This window comes from Diadema antillarum, unplaced genomic scaffold, assembly GCF_040938485.1.
Source record: "Diadema antillarum isolate AM-2024a unplaced genomic scaffold, OU_Dant_1.0 scf00000132, whole genome shotgun sequence".
In the NCBI taxonomy this organism is placed as follows: Eukaryota; Metazoa; Echinodermata; class Echinoidea; order Diadematoida; family Diadematidae; genus Diadema; species Diadema antillarum.
In genome coordinates, this window is record NW_027271021.1 from 1,557,919 (window position 1) to 1,582,399 (window position 24,481).

A 24,481-nucleotide genomic window follows, 5' to 3' on the forward strand; every position below is an offset into this window, starting at 1 on the left:
AAAGTTCGAGGTCGTACATACGTGTATCATAAAAAGGCCGTCTTATTCGTATTTCGATATGGCTCTCCTCAGGGAAAATAGTCTGTTAATAGCATTTACTGTCGTCATAGCGTCCCCACTGAAATTAGCCTGACCTGATTCAATATACGAAATAAGAAGTAATATAGTTGTTTTCAAAGTTCACAGAGTTTCTACCCAACAGTAACTGCAATCGCGACCAGAAACGCAGCTGAACTGATGATGATGTCACAACCTCACACTGGATCGATTTTGATATCTTCAACTGATTTTCCCCTGAGAACTACAACGGGCCTCCGAGGCGCTCAAGACTTTTTGCCGTGTATATCTGCAATTTTTGCCACTTACACTCGTTTCATTGACAAAATGCCCTCAAATGACTATGCCCTCAAATGACCCCAATTTACTTCTTCTTGATCTGTCTACAGGATTAAAATGTTTTGCCGAAGCCTATAGATAGTTTGCTTTCTAGGAATTTCACACATCCTATCCCCCACTCCATCAACCATCGGTTCGTTAATTCATTCAGTTCAAACGTGTCAAATGAAACTTATCTTCGAGCAGGAACTCGATTGCGACTTATATGAGGCGATGTCAACGTACTTTGTGTTGACACGTACACCTTCTTTAACTGGGCTAAACCACTCCTTAGACTTCATAGACATATCAAAGAGAAAACAGAACGGGAAAATAAAATCCCCCTTCACAATGATATCGAATAATAACATGACGATAATCTAGGATAATGGACTGTTATTGTCAGGGGACACTTGGCGTTGAGTTCATTTCAACCACTTTTCACGATGATAATTATGCATTTGATATGAACGGGAAAAAAATAAAGCGTAGAACGTAAAATCCAAGCGCATGAGAAATTCTCTATAGCGAACAAACAAGCGCAAGAAATGGCTCCTTCGCTTGTCCGAAGAGAATTGACTCTAAATAGCACGCATTACCATGGCAACACCAGCAACAATCCCCAGGTCTTGGTTCCGTGGTTCTGAATCACCTTCCATCAACTCTGTTCTTGTGGGAGCATGTGAAGGGGGTGTACGAATCGAATTCAGGAAAGGCGAGAACTTACAAGTGAATGAAGTACAGTTATGAAAACCCTTATTTACATTATAAACGTCTACAGGCCTGCCTATGTATCTATTAATAATGCGTAATACTTCATGTCTCTGTAAATATTCAAGTTTGTAGCATGTACATGTAATATTACTATCTACGAGTATAAAATAATATATTGTATAATTACTGAATAATGCAAACTGTATTATGCAAATAAGTATGTATAATTAGCAGGCCTAATGCGTAATGTTTAAGTATAACAACTGTCACTCGAAAGCCTTTAAAAAAATCGTCGCACATAAGACGGTCATTTTGCCGTTGTGAGGTTTTCATATTTTTGGAAACCTAAGTACACACTGTGTAAAGCTAAACTAAATCCAGATACGGTTGTTTCGTTTTCATACAACTTAGTGCACAGCAAACTTGAAGGAACTCCTGCAATGAAATAAATATGACTGGTAGGACTCACACTGGAAAATTACAAGTACATACAGGAGACTTGACAGTATAAAATCGTCTCGAATGCCCTATTCCAGGCAATTTTCATAATGTTGTACATAAATCGACAGCTCCATGTGTAGATTTGTGGAATTTATTGTAGTCCGTGAGCAGAGAAACCAATACTTTGCAAAACCTTAAACAAATTACATTGAACAACCAAACGTTGATGATTCACCTGCACATGAGTAGATTCTATGCATGCCTTCTTCTTTTGTTGTGCTTCCTTGAGAACCCACTCATGCATTCTTATGGTGAGGCTGTCATGTCATCATCCTTCTTCATTGCAATTTGTTCTAAATTTTGAAAACATTCTCATTCCTCTTCCCAATCACTATAAATTCTGAAACACTGTAGGGCCTACTCAGTATAACTAATTAATAGTAGTTCAAACGTAAAAAATCTGAAAATTATCCGGAGGTCTCCTTTAAAAAGGTTGGGTACATTAGGGGGCGGAATCACCAACAAGAATAGGACTCTCAAACAACCAACTGTATGAACCTATCACCATCTCCACAAAATCTCCTATGAAAGTTTAACATCAGATGTATACAAGTAATGGTTAATCTTATGCATTTGCAATTTACTTCAGGTCATGTATTCGCATTTGCTACTCTAAATTTTGTCAACAGGCCTCAAAGCCATAGCGCTAAATCAATTCTTTTTCACACGCATCACGTAATTGCTGATAAGCCAACGAGATGTGAAAACAAGGAAATAAAATAACAACCACACACACACGCACACACACACACTCACAAACACACATGCACACTCACACACACACGCACGCACGCACGCACACACACACACACACACACACACACACACACACACACACAAATAGAAAAAAATAAGAAGCCTCATCGAAAGTTTTCTCTTTATCTGGTCATACCTTCACAAAACTTTATTCCTTGCACACGTATAATACATACACGGTTACAAAAACAAAACGTGCCCACTGTGATAAAATGAAATGAATAATGGACATGATACAAAGTTAGAAGTACACGCCACGGTGATTGTCAAATAAATACACGTTATGTCGCCTATACGTATCAACGATGTACTAAAAATATATAATTATACCCTCCTACTTCTAGATTATATACAGTATGTACATATATAATGAGAGGGCTTGATGAAAACCGGAAATGCAGTTCAACATTACTGCTTTCTTCTTGCTAAAAGGTTACTGCTCTTTTAAAAGGGGAAAAGGCACTACCTCGTACAAGTCAAATATGTCAGATATATTGTAACAGTAAACAACAGCAATATTGTAATGCTGTTGTAAGTGGAACAGAAAATAGCAGTACACTGATTTTTTTTTTTGAAACCACCATCACATCTATAATGTTGTTATATACATTACAAGTGTCATAAGAAACTTTAAAAAAAAAATTTTAATCAAAAATACTTATTCTATAGCACCAATTCATGCAAATGACCCTGCAATGGAAATGACTCAAAAGTAGAAAGGGAGGAGGTAAATAAAGTGGAAATAAAATTTTGCAAGAGGCACAGAGGGGAAATTCATTTGGTGGTGCTCAAGTATCAGCTACCCTTTCTCGGAAATCAGCCTTTCAATGAATATGTACATTCAGTGGTCTGTGTTCAGGTGGAAGGATAAGCCAGAGCACTTTGTTGTCATTGAATGTGGCTCAGTGGATCTGACCACAGACTCTAAAACATGAGGTCACTGGTTCAAGTCCACTAGCACCAGTGGTTGGACCCTCAGGCAAGGCATTTTATCTTTTATTGCCTAGGCCGGGACTCTTTAGCACCAATACATAGCAAAAAATATATCTACTGTTCATGTTTGAAATCACACCCACACAGTAGGTAACTTCCAAATTTCATGCACATAATTTTGTGGAATTGTAATTTCATACATGTATCAATAATGTATTATACATGCATACAGGCGTTATTGTAATTACTTCCTAGATTAAAAGGATGTAATTAACTATGACTATGGGCAATGCAAAGGTTGCACATATCAATAAGGATGATACAGTACCATTACAGGTCAGGGATGTAACAGCCATGATTTATCTACACTAGAATTATTGTGAAGTATTGTCTCCATCTGACACCAGTAATCGAGAAAATTTAGACAATGATGCATAGTTATGAAAAATGGCATTATTTTCAAACATTCTACAAAAGTAGATTATGGTATTACACATGATAAATGCCTGTATAGATATGAGAACTGCTTTTGTAGCAGCTCTATCACTTAAAGATTGTACATGTACAACTGATGAGTGAACAAGTTCCATGATTTCTCTCTTTTTCTGAGATTTCTCAGTTTTTGTTCACTTTTTTAAAGAAGAACAACAAAATACCTCCCCATAAAAATAAGTTATTATGTGTACACAAAAAGGTAAAAGGTCAAATTTCTTAGATTTATTTGGCTTGTTCATTTCAAAGACTTCAAAAGGGAAAATTCCCATCTACCTCATTTGCAATCATCACACAGCTTTACTCAAGTTGTTTATGTGTGCAGAGAAAAATACCACACTCCTTTTTAAAAAGTTCAGGCTGATTTGTCCGACTGAGGGACAATGTAACATGTCAACTCTAAATGTATTATTGTTTTCCCAAAAAATGGCATTGATACTCTTAAAATCAGCAAACATTCCTGACTTTCATTTATCAGACACTTAATACAATGGGCACAAACATTTAAAACTACAGCAAAATATGGACCATAAATCATGGATGCCATATTACTCGTCAAAATATCTCGGATAAGTTTCATCTCCACTACTAACACTACTGCTACTACTATTACAGTTGTCTCTGCATAATCAGGTACCGCTTAATCAGGAACTCTGCTTCATTGACACACAATGTGAATAGACAGTTCTGATGCATGTTCAGTGTTCAGGATAATCAGGTAGACGTTTTGTTTAAACGGGTAGAAAGTTTTCAGACAAGCCTCATCTATTCTCACCGTTTCCCAAGGAAAGTCTTTGAAATCGTGTGTCAATATAAATTCTGAAGAAATTGTGAGGCGCTGAATGGCAACAGACCACGTGTGACCACGTTTTAACATGTTACACGGCAGTGAAAGATCAATAGATTTGCCATGTCACTACATGTAGAAGCGTTTATACATGCCTTCTAAAAAACATTTCACTGGCAGTACACACTCTACCCTAACTACATGTACAGTGACACACTAATTACAACACAAGTCTAGCCAGGTCTCAATAGAAATGAAAAATACACTACCTCTTCTGAGACTTTAGCCTTTCTTTGAGATGTTCATGAAAAAGTGATTAATGCCATTAATGGGGACATCAAACTTTACAACTGCATGCTAACTTTATGATATCAAGTTGCACTAATTTACGTCATTGCTTGTCAGATGCACATTATACGTCTATGAATGATGAGTCTGCGCTCTAATCCGAGCAGTACCTCAGCATGGATTATCAATTGTCAGTATCCTTTGCTACAGTAAAGCATAATAATTCTGTTGGGTTTGTGCGTCATTTTTCTTGAAACATTTATGTCAGAATTTGGGGTTTCTGCAAAGGCTATGCGACTTTAAATGAGCTCTGGTTGTAGTGACATAGTGTGCATTTTGTGTATGTGGTGCAGATAGGTGCATTGTCAGTGTGTGGTGGCTAATCCGGCTAATCAGGTGCTCCGCTTAATCGGACATTTAACTGACACTACTGGATTAAGCGGAGAGTACATGTACTATAATACTAATTGCTATCAATTCTTTTTTCATTCTTATTGTGGTACAATACTAAACAATACAAATTATGACCTGTGTGGAATTATTATATATTCAATAAATTTTCATGGTATGCTTGAGTGAATGGAACAAAAATGTAATAATTCTTGCAATGAACAGAAGAAAGACCATAAATTTGGTTGTCTATATATCACAATGCTGAAAAGAGCAGATCTTATCAAAAAAAGGAGATAAGAAATAACATCCTTGGAAGACAACTCCTCCCCCCCCCCCCTCCATCCCCTTTCCGTTTGTTGCTAATAAAGATATAAAAACCCTACTACAAAGTGAAAGCACCAAAGTTTTGCAGCATGTATCAAATGTTTGCTCTAGACAGCAAAGCAAACTTGATCCAGGCCCGTAGCGGTTGTTCACCTTTTGCTTATCTGGCGACGGGGATAAATGTTTCCCCGCCCTCAAAGCACCGAGCATGTACATTCATGCCATTTTACACACTCACACAATCTTACATGCATGCACACACACACACACATACTCAATAAAACACTCAAGCAAAGAACTGACCAACAAAGGGAAAGATCAAAACAACCCAAACAACCTGATGCCTATCGTGGTAAATTATGGTGAGGAAGGAATATACAAGGTGTCTAGAGAATGAGGCAATCAGCATTCAGTAGGAAGATTCATTCTCTCCTTCTGCATGACAGAGAAAGATATCTCCACTACCCCATAAATCCTACCAGGATTGTTCAATAATGGCATATATTGGCTATTAGCTGAAGGCTACTGCAGATATTATGCATTTTGTCATTACTATTGAAGCTATGATGGAAACTGAAGATTAGGTTGATGATTCTCATGCAAAACTGAAGTCAGATCGGAAGATAAACAGGTACAGAAATGACTAAAATATGCATTTATAAAAAGAATTTCATCAAATTTTATGGGCTTTGTACAAGAAAATATAATAAACTTCTCTTGTAGTCCCAGGTGTGCTTATACCTGTCTGTAAGTACCTATTCAAAACAATTTCCTATTTCAATCTGAAACTTAAATACCATAAGGTATTACTATTGCTCAAAGGAACACATGCTACAAAAATCTACCATTAACAAACTAATCACTGCCATTATGGGAGGATATTTCAAGTGCTACTTGAGAAACATCAAAAGCAATTTCATATTCAAGCTGTTTTTTACAGAGAATTTACGTCAGTACCGATATGACGCCATAATCTGCTGATGTCTTGGATGGGTTCTGACCAAAAGAGACAGCACCATTCTCTCCACCAGGTTCTTTCTTTTTATTGCCTATAAATTCATCTCCCTCTTGTCCATTTCCCCCCCCCCCCCTTTTAACCCATTGCCTCCCAGATTCTACAATTCTCAATGAGTAATATACAGGGCCAACCAAGTTCCTATACACGACGGGTTAAAGCAGCTGTCAAAATCTGGGAAGGGATTTGTGCAAAAGACAGGAGGTGATCGTTTCATGACAAGATAATTGTGGCAGTCGACAGACATAGCTTGGCATCGAGGTGCTCAAGAGGTATACTGCTTTTAAGTAGGAACAAACTTTTTCTGCCCACTGCACAGATGCAACACGAACTCTGTTAATCCATACATATTCCGTCCTTCCCCTCATGCCTGACATTTAATTTGACGACCTAAAAATCCCAAAGCACTGACACGATGTCTGCCTGCGCTGCCACAAAGTGAGACGCACGTGTGGAAAGTTGGAATTATAGAGCAATCTAAATAAAACTTGCGTAACACAGGAATCTCTATTGTCCCCCTCTTCCAAATGTTTCTGTTGGAAACTCTTCATACGTTAAATGTACTAGTAAGTCACATGTGCAGCTTATCCTAAGAAATTTGCACCTCATTTGAATTCTTCAAAAATGCTGGTGACTTCAAGACACAAGGATGATGGCTATTTATCAGTTTCTCTTCACTTTACCTTTGGTGATACATGTTTTGTTTTTTTCATAGTTGTTGAAGCATAATTGATGGTAATTCCATGGAAATTGTGCTATTCTCTAGTCTTGCACAGGGTAAAGCAGAGAAATATTCCTTTTCACAATGAAAGTTTGCTTTTCTAACACCTAAATAATTACGATAATCTTTGATCAATACTGACACCTTAAACCTTTCCTACCTACCCTCTTCACTGTAAATAAGTTGTACTACATGATTTCAATCTGTTATCAGCACTTTTTTTGTGTACATTTTAAAAAGTGTTGTCTTATCAGAACACGGTACGCATGCTTTAATTAAGTCTGTCTTCTGTTTGTGATTTTCTTGTATGAAAGGTCCTCATCACTCTCGTCAATCAATTACTTGTAGTCAAATAATACAGCACAATCTACAGGTAGCAATTCATCACACATGATTTACCTTTTCACACCATTCATCATCAATCATACTGCTATTCTATCTCTGCCTACAAAAATAACACATATGCACAGCCACAAACACATACACACATACATGCGCATATACACACAGACACACAAATGCATAATTTATACCCTTCAGAGTTGAGGTTGGATTCTGCTGTGAACATCATCACAGAGGTTTAGGGATATCATATTTCACACTCGTGTGTAAAAAAAACCAAACAAACAGATAAATACATAGAACTTCTCTAAGCTCCAGTACATATTATCACACTCTTTCTCACACATGCACAAACACACACACACACACACACACACACAAGCAGGAGCAGCTCGGGTTTTACTACAAGACAAGGTGCAGACTTGTGTCATTATCAGGTCATGACACCACCTTCCATTTACATATATGCAGCCTAAAATTTCTGTCTACACACAAAATATCATACATTGCATGATCAAACTCCCTCTCCATGAATTTACCACAGACAGAAGTGGAGAGGTATCAGTTTTCTTTGCTGGACAACATCCATAGCCCATGAGTGCCCGGAGGTAAATGCAACCCCATAATAATCTCATCCTATTGTTGCTGCTTTTTTCACCTTGACTTCCTGCTTCTTAATTCGGTGGCTCAAGAACAGTGGCGTTGATGTTGTAGTCTAGAGGGCAGTCTGCAGGATCGATGCAGGCGCTGTCATGCAGGACCCTGCTCGCCGGGCAGTTGCAGCCGGGCACGCAAGGGCGGAGACATTGGTCCTCCAGGATGCCCAGGGGCAGGTCCTTGTTGGCACAGGTGCGGGGACACGCCGGGCCGCACTCATCGAACATGAAGCCCCTGTCCGTCGGACAGTTGATGGCTGCAGTGAAAAGTCAGAGTCAGACATGAGTACATAATTGCAAAGGCTGAGAAACATAAACAAATGTCTGCCTGCTTCCACTCGGTCACAGTCAGAACACGAGATTAGCTCCTGAATTAGATTAGACAACTGAACTAGAAATGTCGCTATGGCGACTGGTACGCCTCCACCATAATGCATGATTCTTCTAATAGGTCTGTAGTACATGTGGACAATGTGTGATTATATTTTCACAAAATTGGCAAAATATTAAAATGATATGTTTGTCACATATGTGCTGAATGTTCACCTTCCTTGACCTAGGTTTAATTGGATGAATGGGAGAGCATGTATTTGGGGATTTTAGGACTTTTGCTTGACTTTGACCCTTTCATAAGTTTATGCATTGAGTAATTTTCAAGGTACAGAGAAAAAGTGCAATTTCTGTATTGAATAGTAAATTGTTACAATTTTCATCTGGCCTTTGACCCTTGACCTTTGACCCTTAAATTCATAAGAGAATCACTGTCAGGCAGAACATGCATAGATATGTACTAAGTTTCAAGATAACTTGAGCCACTTCTGACATATGGAGGAAGAAGTAAAGTTCAGCACTTTCACTTGATCTCTGACCTTATGACCATTGACCTTTTTGGGAAAAAAAAAGTTTTCCAGAGAATCTCTACTGGGTTATACATGCATACACCAAGTTAAAAAAAAATCCTGCAGGCATTGCATAAATATGAGGGAAATAGTAAAAGTTTGAAGTGTTGCCCTTGACCTTTGACTCCTGACCTTTGACCCCATGAACCTAAAATTCCCTAGATAATCACTGCCAGTCAGAACATGCATATATACTATGTTCCATGAAGATACCTTGAACCATTTCCAAGATATGGAGAAAAAAGTGAAATTTCAACATTTTTACTTGACCTCATGACCCCAAACTTTACACTAAGTTTCAAGGAAGCATCTTCAGGCATTGCATAGATATGGGGGAAATAGAGAGATTTTGAGCATCTGACCATGACTTTTTGACCTTTGACCTTGAGCATGTGCACCAAAAAGTTGATAGGCACAACTTTACCCCCTAATGCACATACATGCCAAGTTCCATTAGAATACCTCATGAGGTTTTTTAGTTACGCTGTCCACAAAATTCATTACGGACAGACGGAAGGACAGACGGACGGACGGACAACCCGAAAACATAATGCCTCCGGCACCACTTTGTGGCGGAGGCATAAAAATTCACTCTTTGAGGTTTGATGTGGTATTGATCAGGCCCTTCCCTACGGAATCCAACATTTGACTTTTCTCTAATATTCTGAATGAACTCACTACAGGACTATATTCTATCAAGAGTTTTTTCCCCCCCACTGCATTGGAGATATAACAACCTCTATAATTTCTCTATAAATCCCATATCTACATTTGAAACGTTTGGTGAACAGTATGCAGTTCTGGATGTCGAAAGACTACAACAATTCTCAAAACTATGTTCAAGAGAATTTGATTTACAAAAAAAAAAAATCATCATTAACATACTATTATTCCTTCCTGGTACCTGGTGTTCCGGGTACCATTTATTTGAAAACCTATGCATAAGTAATTTGTATCCTTTTCTTCATGATACTCTCGATATCTGAACATAAAATTCTCTTGCTTCCTTTCAAACATAGAAGAAATTGGTAGCAAGATCATACCCACACTTCATATATGGAATGTGCACTACAATGAAAATTGTGTGGAAAAGGTTTTAAGAAAATTGATACTTCATTCAAATAATTCATTTGCAAGAGATATTGACTTACCACAGAGTGAAGGAGATCTCCAGTTGAGATGGACACCTTCCTGCCGGCACTCTGCTGCATATGCTGAGAGGGCATCGCACAGGCAAGCATCGCTGGATCCACAGGCACACAGGTCATAGACGCAAGCAGCGTAGTACTGTTGCGGAGGCACCTTGCTATGGCAGGCCGAGAAGCGAGGCGACTTCAGGACAGCGCACTTGATGTTGGCAAGCTTCCTGGCATGGAATCCCGCATCAGTGCAAGGATCAGTGTCCTTCACATCGCAGCTGCTCTGGTCGGACGTCTTCCAGCTGTTACCAAATACTGCCACCGAGCTAGCCAGCTGTCCTGACCTGGTGCGCAGATCGTCCTGAGGGTATCCGTTGAAGTTCCCGCACAATCCGCAGGTCTGCCTGGCATAGGTGCCAGGCACACTGACCTCAACATAGCTGCTTCCATCCCACAGGACCGTCACCCCAGAGTTGGTGTTGACATAGAATGTTGTGGCCCTACGCTCAACATACAGGTATGGCTGTTTCAGGTATGGAAGGCTGACCACTTCATTGTTCACCTGTACGATGCCACTTTGTCCAAGATTGACTTCATTTCCAGCAACTATGACAGTGACCTCCTGAGTCCATGACACTGCACCCATGTTCCTGTCATCATTGGTCACTTCCACAATAAAATCTTGGTTCTGGCAGTCCATGGTCATGATGTAGCGACAAGCTCCCTGGAAGTGGATCAGTTTGCCGTCAAAGGTACGATAGTGGGGATCGCCAAAGGCAATACATGTTGCAGGACGGAGTATACACCTTGGGCAGCAGTCCCCTGGCATGACCACTGGAGTTTCATCAGATGCACAATTCATGACTGGACAGCGCTGGGTACGGCACTGCACCTCACCAGCCACACACTCACAGTTTGTGCACTCATCCCGCAGCCACATTTCACCAGACTGGTATTGGATCCCCTGGTATGAGCATGGCCGAGATGCTGTTCTACAGGCAAAGCAGCAAGATCCTTGTGGTCTGTATGGCTCCTCACCTTCAGGACAAATGGGTGCATCACATTGAGTTATCTCACAATTGACAGCACCAGCATTGCAGGAACAGGTGATGCAGTTGTCAAATCCCCTACCCCATGTCTGTCCATCCAGGTAGTTCTGGCCAGTCTCTTCATCGATGCACCGCTGGCATCGGGGACAGCACTCACCACGCGGCACAAACTGCTCTGATCGAGGACAGCTGAGCATGGGGCACATCTCACTCATGCACTCCCAGAGGGACGTGTTCTTGCACTCACAGGTGTAGCAGGGATCGCTGTAAGGCTTGAAGCGCTGACCGACATTGTCTGCTGTGCACTCACGACTTCTTTGCTCTGCTGTACAAGTTGCGCAACAATCTCCTACAGCCGGTGCAACGACCTGATCTTCGGGGCAGTCCACCATACTTGGACAACTCTCCCTCAGGCATAGCAAGCTGCCTCTCTGACAATAGCAAGTTTCACATGGATCGTTGTATGGGTTGAATCGCTGTCCATCATTGTAGGTGACTCCATTGAAGACACAGCCAGGACAGATTGGACAGCACTGGTCTGGCAAGTAGATGGGGTTGGCGCAGAAATCTGGTGAGAGACATCTGAGCTCAGAGCAGACAGTAACACCGTCTTGACACTGGCAGGTGAGACATGGATTGAGTGGCGACATCCAGGACTCACCATTAGTGTACTCAAACCCTTCATAAGTACATCCCTGACACCGCTCGCAACACTGACCTGGATCTCTGATTCGATTTGCACAAGTCAAGACGGGGCACTCTCTCTCCAGGCAGAGAACGTTTCCATTCACACAGTTGCACTCTCTGCAATTGTCTGGACGGAAGGTCTCTCCGTTGTTGTACAATCGCTCTTCGAAGAGACACCCATCACACAGTGGACAGCATGAACCCTTGACAGGATGGGTACATTGACTACTTGGACACTCCAAAGGACCACAGTTGACAACATCTCCGACACACTCGCACTGGGTGCACTGCCTCTCAACAGGATACCAGACTGCTCCATCTTGGTATGTTTGGTCATTGTAGGTACATTCCAGGCATGACATGCAGCACTCATTATCCACTCTCTGCGGATTCGGGCAAGTGACAGGCGGACAATTCACTGCTTGACAATCAACATTCCCATTGACGCAAGTACACATCTGGCAGTTGTCTGCTGGGTGACGGAAGGACTCTCCATTAGCAATGTTCAGATTTTCAAAATGGCAACCATCGCAGACTGGACAACACTGGCCAGGAATGTTCTGAGGATGAGCACAGAGGCGAGAACATGTGAACGACTCGCAGAATACCTGGCCATTCCTGCATGTGCAGCGTTGGCAGACATCCGTCTGTGGAACGAATGTCTCTCCATTTTCGTATGTCAGCCCATCAACAGTGCATTGTCCTGTGCACACTGGGCAGCACTGCCCTGCAGGAACAATGGGATTACTGCACTCCACAGAAGGACAGGTTGGATCCTGGCAGCTCACAAAGCCATTGTTGCACTGGCACGTGCGGCACACATTCTCAGGGTCAGGGAAGTTGTCTGCATTTGCCCATGGCTTTCCTCCATACGTGCAAGAATCACACACAGGACAGCATCCGTCTGTGCCTGGATGTGGGCAGACTGGAGCAGGGCAAGGTCTTCGGGTACACTGCCAGTTCCCATCGATACACTCACAGTCGTCGCATGGACTGAGGTTTTCTGGCTCGCTGCACTGGGGAGCTAGACACACAGGGCAGCACTCACCGGGAATGTTTGCTGGATTGGAGCAGTTGGCAGGAGGACAGACACGATCAATGCAGCTGACGGAACCCCTCAAACACAGGCAGTCTCTGCACATGTTATTTGGGTCCACGAATGTCATCCCCGAAATGGCCATGACGTCTTCATACATGCATCCATCACATGCTGGGCAATTGCAGGCATCTGGCATAGGATGAGTGCAGGACACAACCTGGCACAGACGTTTTGCACAGTTTACGTTTCCATTGAGGCATGAGCAGACCCGGCAGTCATCAATTGTATCTGCAAACTCTTGTCCATTTACATAATTGTTTCCGTCGTATGAACAGCCATCACATGATGGGCAGCAGCTACCAGGAAGTAAGACTGGATTAAAACATCTTGGCTGGGGACATGAGTGTAGATAGCAGTCAACTTCCCCTTGCCTGCAGACACACTCCCTACATGTGTCATTGAAATGAGGGAAGACAGCCCCATCATCAAAGTCGACACCATTGTACACACAGCTGTCACATGTTGGGCATCCACACTGGTCACGGCCAGGGAATTCACAGGAAGCGACACGACATGCTGACCGCTCACAAGTCACTTCACCATTTAGACAGGTGCAGGTTTGGCAGATGTTTTCTGGATCGGGGAAGCTGTCCCCATTCTGGAAGGGACGGTCAAAGTACGAGCATGCATCACAGATGGGACAACAATCGCCAGAGCGAGTAGCAGGATGGCTGCAAGGTGCTGGAGGACACGATCTAGGTCGGCAGTTCACGAAGCCTGACTGGCATTCACACTCTTGGCATTGGTCCAGAGGGTTGAAAAAGACATCACCATCATTATGCTCATCTCCATTGTACAGACACCCATCACACTGCTGGCAGCATGGTCCCTGTTTTGGGTAAGGGCAGGTGATTTGCGGACACGGAGCTACAGCACAGTCAGTGTTGCCATCATCACAAACACATTCTTGACACGGGTCATCTGGATGGGTGAAGCGCTTCCCGTGCAAAAACGTCTCTCCGAGGAAGACACAGTCGTGGTTGATGCACACTTCGCAGCAGACACCTTCCGGATGTGTTCTATGCGGACAGTTGAGAGGTGGGCAGGACAAACGTTCACAAATTACAGAGCCGCCTTCACAGGAGCACTGTCCACAAGGATTGCCAGGTTCTGCAAAGAGGACACCATTTGCATAGCTCTCATTTCCATAGGTGCATCCATCACAAGAAGGACAGCAGCCAAACATAAGTGGGTGTGTGCAGGGGGCCTCAGGGCAAGGTGCGTCATGACATATGACACGTCCGCTGGTGCATTCGCACCGCTGGCACTCGTTAATGGGATTGAAGAAGGTGTCCCCCTCACGGTAGGTCCTGTCACCGAAGGTGCAGTTATAAACCTTCTTGATTGAGCAGACTGGGCAGCACTTTCCTGGAGGAGTCTCCTCCAGTTCACAGTTTTCAAGAGGAGCACAGATGGGCGTGGTGCAGGTCACATCTCCATTGATGCACTGGCATTCACGACACTCCCCACCCGAGTCCACAAATAGGGCTCCGTTGTCATGATTAGCCCCATTGTAGTAGCAGCCATCGCACACTGCGCAGCAGGTGTCCCGACTTGGATACGCACAGTTTGCAGGCGGGCAGGGCCTCGGCTCACACCTGACCTGCCCATTGCTGCATGTGCACTCGACACAAGGGTTATCCGGAGAGGGGAACGTTTCGCCGTCCTGGTACACTGCCCCATCGTAGGTGCACTCATGGCAAACTGCACAGCACTGGCCCTCCAGAACCACAGGGTTGGGACAATTCACGGTCGGACACCGCACGCGCTCACAGAGAATGTTCCCGTTCAGGCAGGAGCAGCTCTCACAGTGGTTGAGGGGGTCACCAAATTTCTGGCCGTTAGTGATGTAGCGTCGATCATATTCACAGTCAGTGCATCCTGGGCAGCATTGCGTATGGTGTTTAGCAGGGTGACTGCACTGGGTTGGGGGACAAGGTCTGGGTTCACAAGTCACTCGCTGATTCTGTAGAAATAAAAGAGGTTTCATGATGCGAAAATGACATGACTTACCACTGGTGGAAGTCTGAAAATTAGTACATTCACACTTCACAGCACATCCTACATTCAGAGACAGAGACACAGAGATACTTTATTGCGAATACTCAAAATACGTATATTCAAGTACCTTGTGATTTTATGCATAGTTAATAAACTTTTTTCATTAATGGATCTGTTTCTGTCTTATCGAAATCTTGGATCATAAGATGACAACATGATATTTTGCCATAACTGCAATATCAAGATTTGTGCAATAAAGTAAAAGTCCTTCAGATTGCATTGGCAAGGTTCACATACCCACACTTTCTCTGAAGTATTGCTATTTCTGCTGCAAACAGGGTAAAATCGACCAGATCATCACATGTACACAAAGTTTAAGATTGGTTCATCAGAATATTGCCCATGTCAGATATGCAGCAAGACAACAGAGCATCTCTTTAGTTGCAGGAGTGCCCACTGTAGTCCACACCCTGAGGGCATGTGTGTGGCCACAAGAAGAGATGGGGGGGGGGGGAATTGTATGGAAGTCTGATGGATCTGAAATGCACAGCATCATACGTTTTTGAAATGGGTATTCCCATTTAGAAGTGAACAAGAAATAGAAAAAAAAAGAAGATTTGCTCTCTCACATTTTATCCTGCTCCCCCACTGCAATCACTGATGGGTCTGAACTTTGCAATTTAGCCAATAACTTCTTAAGACTCCTAGCCTCGTAAAACCATACTACCTACTGAAATCAAGATCTGTGCTTCATCAACATCAATTATAACTCCAAGAGATCAGCAACATCCCTGGCACTGAACAGATGAAAATGAGACAGAAACTATGGTCATACCTGGCAGACACAGTCCAGGCACTCATTGCTAGTAGACTGCCAACGTTCCCCTTCCTGGTACTCTCTGCCCTCATCGATGCAGACCTGACATTGAGGGCAGCAGTCCTCTGGATGGGTGTAGACTGGGCTGCTGCACTGGACAGGGGGGCAGGTTTCTCGCTCACACACCACTGATCCTCCCTGTAGGGTTTCAGACAGATTATCAGTATCAAAGCTGTCCCTTAAAGTTCCCAAACTTACATGTACACACGGCTACTGTGTTGATGTTACACATGGTGCCCCCTCTTGACAAAATATCATGAAAGTTCTATGTGGAAATGACATATCAAACGTTGAGGTGATGGCTCACAAGATAAAAAATATAATCATTCAAGGTATAGGAGTACCAGACTTGAGACACTTTTGTGGCAACCACATTCCTTGACATAGGATTACTGGGAGCTGATGGTAGCGCTAAACAAGAGCCCCGGGGGGCTTAGTGCTTATGAAAAACTTATTTTTAGTTGCTCCCTTCCCCCCGCCCCGTGGTGGGGGCCATGTCATAACAGTTCATTATCTCACATTGTGAGGTGACAATTTCAAACACCATGGTCTACACCAATAATGTAGGTAAAACACCTCATCCACAGATGTGTAGATGCTAGGAAAGATTTCAGCACAAGAGCCTAATTCAATACACTACAGCATATCCACAGCAACCCAGAGCGAATATTACAAATGTGAGCAATTGGGACTGATGTGGGCATCATACTCTACGTGTTAGAAATGGACCCGACTTACCGAACACGTGCAGATCTGACACCGGTCTGTGAAGTGACGGAACTGTATGCCATCAGGGATGACGCGGCCGTCGTACTGGCACTGCGTGCAGTCGGGGCAGCACTGGCCTGGGACCGGGACAGGATGGGTGCAGGACCTCTGGCAGACCAGCCCCTGAGTCCTCTGGTCAACACACCGCACTTCACCAACCTACGGCCACATTGCAAATCGATAATAAAGATATTGGGATTGTGTCTCAAGAGTACAGATGTCAAAAGCAAAGTCTTAATTACGTTTGACATCCTTCAAAGAAAACCTGACAAATCTTTTGTTAAACCACTATTGATTGTCTCAATTTGGCATTTTGAAATTGTCCACTCTCTGAGCTTTCAAGTGATGCATTAACCCATTGAACAAGTCCTGAGTCCTGAGTACTCTTGCAAGTGTCTACGAGAAATGAGTGTTGTAGCAAAATCAGCTTGTCCTCAGTGGGTTAACTGTCTTTTTATTGTCTCTCTATTTCCAAAAACATGAGACAAAATGGCAGAAAGCTAATAACTAGAAACTCAAAGTTTTCAGAAAATGGGCTTTATACTAAACAATTCATGAGCATGCAAAACATGAAACTTCAAAACAAAGTATTCTTACACATCAAAACTTAGATAGGTGGTTATTCAAGCTTTTGATCTATTCACAAATAAAACATATATTATCATCTGATAGCTTCATCACCTTGCTTGCCATTTTCTTGGATTCAATATCAGTCACTTATCCACCTAGTGAAGGGTAACATTATCTGTCTATGCAGATCCCTTACAACTGACAAAAATCTAAATTTCTCAAGGCAGACATTCTTTTAAAGATATAGGATAACATTGCCCTTAAATCATGCTGGCCTTCAACTTTTAATATATTCGAGAACGACAAAGTGTCTCATCTTTCTGAATACTTGTTTGTTCTATTCAAAATGAATTGCAATAATGATAAACCCCTTCCCAAAGAACACAAGGGTGTACTTTACTTTGTAGGTGGAAAAAAGAGAGAAAGATAATATGTATATAGATACACATATTTTTTTCAGTCAATCTTTCCATGGGAAATATATAAACCTATGTAAAATTTACAATGACAGTAAAGCATTCCACAAATTATTGCTTGATGGCATTCAAACTTTTCCACGGAAGAACAAGTTTAATGCACTGAGGATGGACTGATTTTGCTACAACATGTATGTCCCATAGACCCTTTTGTTGCCCGAGTATACTCAGGACTCGTCCTCAACGGGTTAAGATAATATTGCAACACATGCCACGCATAAGAAAATACTTTTTGAATGACAAGCCTTGGTATGTTAGTATTCTTTCTCACCTCGCATCGACAGCTCTGGCAGGGATCCTGCTGAGACACAAACTGCTCTCCATTGTAGTACGTGGCCCCTTCATACACGCACTGCCTGCACTCCGGGCAGCACTGGCCGGGCAGCAGGACAGGGTTGGGGCAGGTCAGCTGCGGACAGGGCACCTGGTCGCACAGGATGCTCCCCCGGGAGCAGCGGCAGATCTGGCACCTCTCCGGGCTCTGCACAATGTCGCCATCGTTGTAGAGCGTGCTTCCGTCCTGGCAGCCATTATCGCATATAGGGCAGCACGCTGAAGGGTCGATGACCGGATGCGAGCACTGCTGTTCGCAGCGGATCGTCTGGCATGACAGCCGTCCCTCCGAGCAGGTGCAGTCAGAGCACACGTCGTAGGTCGGGACAAAGTGTGTGCCATGGTCGTGACGTGTCCCTCCGCGGTCGATGCAGCCGCGGCAAACTGGGCAGCACTCTCCGTCTAGGGTCTCCACCTCCCGGCAACCCGTGTCCGGGCACGGTCGCTGCTGGCACGTGACCGTGCCCGAATGGCAGCGGCAGACCTCGCATCCATCGGTGCTGTCGAACTCTGCGTTGTTGCGTTGGAACTGGCCCTCGTACAGACAGTCCGTGCAGTCTGAACAGCACTGGCCTTCGGCAATGTAACTGTAAATATGATGGAATCATGTGGTTGGAATCTCGGCAAATAATGCAATATGATTAAAGGGACTGTACAGTACTGGTTGGGGTGGGGATTCATGTTTTGAACATTCTTAAGTGAGATAATGAGAAACCTCATATGAAATATGAAAGAGCATGTAATTTTAAGAAGGATTCAACATTTATTTGATGAAAATTGGTTTTCATATGGCTGAGATATCCAAAAAAGTGACAATAATAAAAGGCGACATGCCACAACTTTATTAGGATCACTTTGTTTCACCTTGTTTTTGGATATCTCAGCCATTTCCAAACCGACTTTCATCAAATAAACTTTTGATACGCCTTAGAATTGCATGCTCTTTGACATCTCATAGAGTGATTTCTAAATATCTCGCAAAACGTTAATAGCTAAATCCTTACCTCGACCAGAACTGTACACACTCTTTAAGCTCCCATGGATGTGGGTTTACAGCCAGCAGCTGATCATTTGGCACTCGGCATGGTAACTTGTACGCACACTTAGTGCATTCTGCTGAATAGAGTCAACTTTCCCATGCTCACCTATTCCAAGCTATTCACTGAACATCACAACTGCATTCATACGAAATTGTCTCCTTGGGGTTAATTTAACATCGTTTTCCCTGCACTAGTTTCCACTGTACACATTGAATATCATCAAACATTGTCAATTGGAAACCTTCACCTACTGAAATAATCACTTTTGCTCTGACCTCATGTATATTGTACATCTTCAATGACTTTTAAGGCGACAAAGTTATTCTAAACTAGAAATGTCGCTATGGCAACTAGTATGCCTCCGCCATAATGCATGATTCTCCTACTAGGTCTATAGTACATGTGGACAATGTGTGATTACATTTTCACAAAATTGGCAAAATATTACAAATTGACAACTTAAAAAACATAATGCCTCCGGCACCACTTTGTGGCCGAGGCATAAAAATAATAGCCACTGTCCCTTCCTCAAACCATAGAGTTTGCCTTGAATATGCCCACTTGTCCCACTTAGGATTATGAAGGAAATACAATCCTAACTACTGGAGCAAAACAACTATTTTGAGGTATTTCATATTGATATACAAAATCAGCACAAGATATAAATCATTGTGATGGAAATACTTCAAAATGTTATTGGGATTTCCTTTCATTTCAGAACTTTCACACATCTAACAAGTACAGTAAAAGCTGTTATTTTTGCAAGGGTTTAATTTTTATGAATTTCGAAAATCACTGTTATGCTACAAATTTGATAACAAGCAATAATATCACAAATGGACAGGCATTAGTGCACTTGCAATAGCCTCGGTGTAGATCAGGGAAACAACATCTTGGGAAAATGTCTCTGACCTCATTCGCGAAAATGACAGCTTTTACAGTATTAATGAGTGAGCTGCAGTAGGATTTGTCAAATTTTCTGGTTTCCGACGAAACTGACCCGTGCTGACATTGCTCCCTGCAACGTGAGAGGTCAGTGCAAGTGACCCTGGACTCCTGACATATGCACTGCTGGCACTGGTCATCGGACACCCAGCGGTCATCGTTGTTGTACGTTCGCCCGTTGTAGACGCACTTGTCCGTGCAAATTGGGCAGCAGGCACCCAGGAGAAGTACCGGGTTGGGGCATGGGGCTGGCTCGCATTGTTGAGGATTGCAGCGCACAATGTTATTCTGGGGTAAAAAAAGGGATCGAAATTGACAAGTAGGAACATATAGATATTTGTATCTTGTTCTGCACTTTGCGAATCTGGGACACTAGTATGGACGTCCTGCTGAAATTGTGTACACATCCACAAATATGTCATATTTAACAAGCTAGGATTCAGTATACGTTGTACGTGCAGCACCACACATCTTGAAGCTGCCTCTTTTGTCACTTCAGATATATATTGCTGCGATTCTGTGGTAGTGAGACAGGCCAAAATAAATCTACATGACTGCACCGCAGCACACCCTCCACTGGAGTTTGAATTTCACTGGACAATTCCCAGGGAGTAAATTGGGGTGGATTAGGACTTTTTAGATTTCATTATTGACGGACAATGCCCTGAAAATGGAATCCTATCAGAGGCTTTCATACGTCATGATACTTAGCTAATCTGCATATTGTGGCAATATCTCAATTTGTTGCAACTAAGCCACTACCTGCCTTTATATGTTTCAACGGCAGACTCTGTACTTTGTATACTTCCAAAGCAGCCCCTTGGGCAGAATAATTTCAGGTAATATGCAAGGCTTATTGTATTATCCCTTCATCAAGAGTAGAGTATGCACGGTCAGGTTGCGCATGGGTCTACGTTCTACCTCGTAATTGTGAGTCTCCCTTCCAGCAACAACTAGGGGATTATTCAGCATTAGCAGATACACAAGGAAATTCAAATTTGTGAGTACTGCGTATCTTAAACCTAGCTATGATTGCAGTTCCTATTTCTGTTCTTGTCATTTCTTGGGTTGGTTTGGAAGGCACAAGATATCCCATGGCAGCACTATTTGCGAGTATCCCAAGTTGACTGATAATTACGATAATATGAACACATCTCAAAAATATTGACCCAAGTAAACAAAAAATGTAAAGTGTATCAAAGGTGGCGATTCACAAAGTTTTTCTCTTGAATAGAATTACTATCTATAACTTACTCTGTGCTTCTTGATCAGAAATCAAACTAGCTGTAAAATTGTCTGACAAGCCCTGATTTGCAAAATATTATCATCATAAAATATATGGCATATTCAGTATGTGTTTTACCCTTTAACACATACTAGCATCAGTCTTAAAACAAAGCTACATTGTATGTTGGGAGAGGAGGATTGAAGACCAAATCAAAGTATGATTATTTTTTTTGTATATCCTCTATCAAAATATTCCAGCTCACCAGGCACGAACACCTTAGGCAGGGATTGGACATGGGAGTGAAGAAGTCTCCGTTGTTGAATGACATCCCCTCGTACTCGCAGCCGTCGGTGCAGCGAGGGCAGCATTCGCCCTGCGGCGTCGTCTGCTGCAGGCAGCTGAGTTGAGGGCAGCGCACCGGCTGGCAGCTCACTGAGCCGTACCTGCAGGTGCAGGACGTGCACAGGTCCGCTGTAAAGGTGTTGCCGTTGGCAACCCGACTTCCTTCATACTCACAGTCTGAGTGAGTGAGACAGAGAGAGAGAGCAGAGATGTTTTTAGATGCGGCAAATAACATATGATAATGGAGTAATATGCAATGATATGAATATCAATATGTACTGATAAATATGCATGAGTCCCTGGGTAGCCACGAACTCCTACATATTAATGTATATACACCAAAAAATGTGGGTCCTTTGATTTTTTTTTTCTCTTCATTTTAAACACTTAACTCTCTGTAAATAACAATTCATGTCAATATAATAAGTGATTCACATGACAGAATTTATCTAAAGCAGTTGAGCTTTAGAATACAAGTAGAGAGAAACTGAATGATGCTACTGTAGCAGATGTTTTTCACTCGGCGGGCCAGAATACGGAAGGAGAACTGAAGTAATCAAGTTCTGAGAAGATTGAAGCCTTTAGAAGTTCAGAAGAGCAGAAGGAAGAGGTCACTCTCCTGGTTGGCTAACCAGTATGATGTGGAGGCAGCTGGAATACCCATTGTTCAACCATACACCCCACAGTGTATGTGTAGGTCATAGTGTTTATTAAGCCATGTAAAAGTCAGACTGCAACAATATCAAGCTATCATTAGGTAACAAGGTGCAAGTGCTTTGTCTCTTGAACAGAATGATCAAGCCGGGAAGAGTCATACAGGTAGGTGTTGGTTTGCTAGTCTTGGCCAATCACAAAATAAAAATTCTTTTATTTGTGGTGATTAGTGTGATTACAGGTGTGATCAGTACTCTGTTTTAGATACCAAGTCACATCTCATATTTCTTTGATGACATGGCAGCAAAGTGACTTAAAGGATTCAAAAGATCATCTATATTAAAAGAGAAATCTACCTTTCAGGAAACACTGCACAAAATGTACAAACATTTTGTGGCATGCTTGGTTCCAAGAAGAATTGGTTCACCTCATCCAAAAAATACTTTCCATCACTAAAAATGTCTTCAAACAAAGATTTTTTTTGTGTGTTCTGGCCATGGAAGTTGGGCATAGTCCCTTTCTTAATTTCTTCTTGCACCAAACACAGGCTGAAGAAGGAGAAGGAGAAGGACAACAACAACAACAACAACAACAACAACAACAAAGAAGAACATGACTTCACCATTGCATTCTGGACAGCATCCGTTCCGTGGCTTGAGAGGGTGTGTGCACTGTGGCCTTGGGCATTCCCTGGTTTGACATCTGACGTCCCCATTCTGTGCGGGGAGTGGCATGACACAAGTCAACACCATAAATTCCGCTTTACTTTTTTCTCACACTTACATTATTGATAGCGTCTACCATGCAGAGGTTTATATTTAACACCACACAGTCGATTGTGACGGAGATATTCATGGCTGTTGTGTTCTCGCTGCCTATCAATAATGCATGTCAATGCTGCACTGGGAATGATATTCAACATCTCTAGCTGTAACATTCTATTCAATGGCTTTTAGTAACACATATATCTTAGGTTTGGTTTCAGTCTTCAGGATTTATATTAGCATAATTCATTACAAACAATATAAAATATTTAACAAATGCACTGCACAAACAACATAAAAACTGACGACAAATAGGAGATGGCAAATCAAAGTAATAAAGTAAAATCTAACTTGAACATATTGTGCTATGTTAAATCCAAACAACACCACAGCATATTTATTTTGTGCATTTCAGCAAACTGACACTGCTGTACAGCTGCCCACTCACCAGACACTGGCAATCGGCGCACTCATCGTAGATGGGAACGACCGTGGCCCTGTTGCGGATAAACTGGTCCCCATACTGGCAGTCTGCATACCAAAGATGAGATCATGGGAAACAGCGGATTAAAGAGGAGTTAAGCAAATGCCTGATCTCACTTTGCTGGACCATTTTATCTCTGTGTGCTATATGGACAAAGTCTACACACAGTCATTTCACTTTCTGCTAGGACTAGGACTTACCTCTGATTTCTTCCATTTTGGACCCTTTTGTTTTACTTTGTGGCTCTATCGTACATGCCCAAAATTACATCCATTTACATTACTCTCAAACCTTGTTTGTTTGCTTGCTTGTTTTTTCTTTTACTGAAATACAACAAAAACTTCTGAACAGCCTCACATCTGATTCTCAAGACTGTCTGCTAATCAGAAATTGTTTACTCTGAAAATCACAGCAAAATAGCATTCACTTCAGGCATCATATAAAAAAACGATGATTACATGTGTAAAGTGCATTTGATAAATCAAGCATATTGTTCATTGCTTTAGACGATATGGGAACAAAACAACCTATCCAAAACTTCTTTGTCTATTACCATTCCTCCACTCTTCACTCTCGCCCAAAAATATACAAAACATTACACATGTTGCATGTTCAAAGTCAAGTGCATTGGGTATGATCACTGGCCTGCAGTATACTGATAATCCAGCAGTTGATAAAATTAATAACAGATCACAACTTTTTTTTTCCCCTGCAAAAACAGTCTGTGCATCTTATTTGAAGCAAAGCAACCAGGATTCTTATAATTTCATATCATTATCAAATCATACTAGCAGTGTAGATTTGGCTCTGATCTCAACATTAAAAACAA

At 42.2% G+C, this 24,481-nt stretch overlaps 1 protein-coding gene across 1 annotated transcript in view; it reads right to left on the reverse strand.

Annotated features, from left to right (window-relative positions):
* Positions 1–8,315: 8,315 nt before the first annotated feature.
* The window catches only part of LOC139720741 (kielin/chordin-like protein), a 50,863-nt gene continuing 34,697 nt past the window's right edge, over positions 8,316–24,481 (reverse strand). The window contains exons 17-25 of the mRNA XM_071632095.1: positions 23,617–23,699; positions 23,027–23,120; positions 21,671–21,927; positions 20,236–20,468; positions 18,134–18,782; positions 16,787–16,975; positions 16,007–16,186; positions 10,348–15,136; positions 8,316–8,554 (exon numbers count right to left, since the gene is read on the reverse strand). Of these exons, the coding sequence (XP_071488196.1) occupies positions 8,316–8,554; positions 10,348–15,136; positions 16,007–16,186; positions 16,787–16,975; positions 18,134–18,782; positions 20,236–20,468; positions 21,671–21,927; positions 23,027–23,120; positions 23,617–23,699 (6,713 nt within the window). The remainder of the gene's footprint in view (positions 8,555–10,347; positions 15,137–16,006; positions 16,187–16,786; positions 16,976–18,133; positions 18,783–20,235; positions 20,469–21,670; positions 21,928–23,026; positions 23,121–23,616; positions 23,700–24,481) is intronic.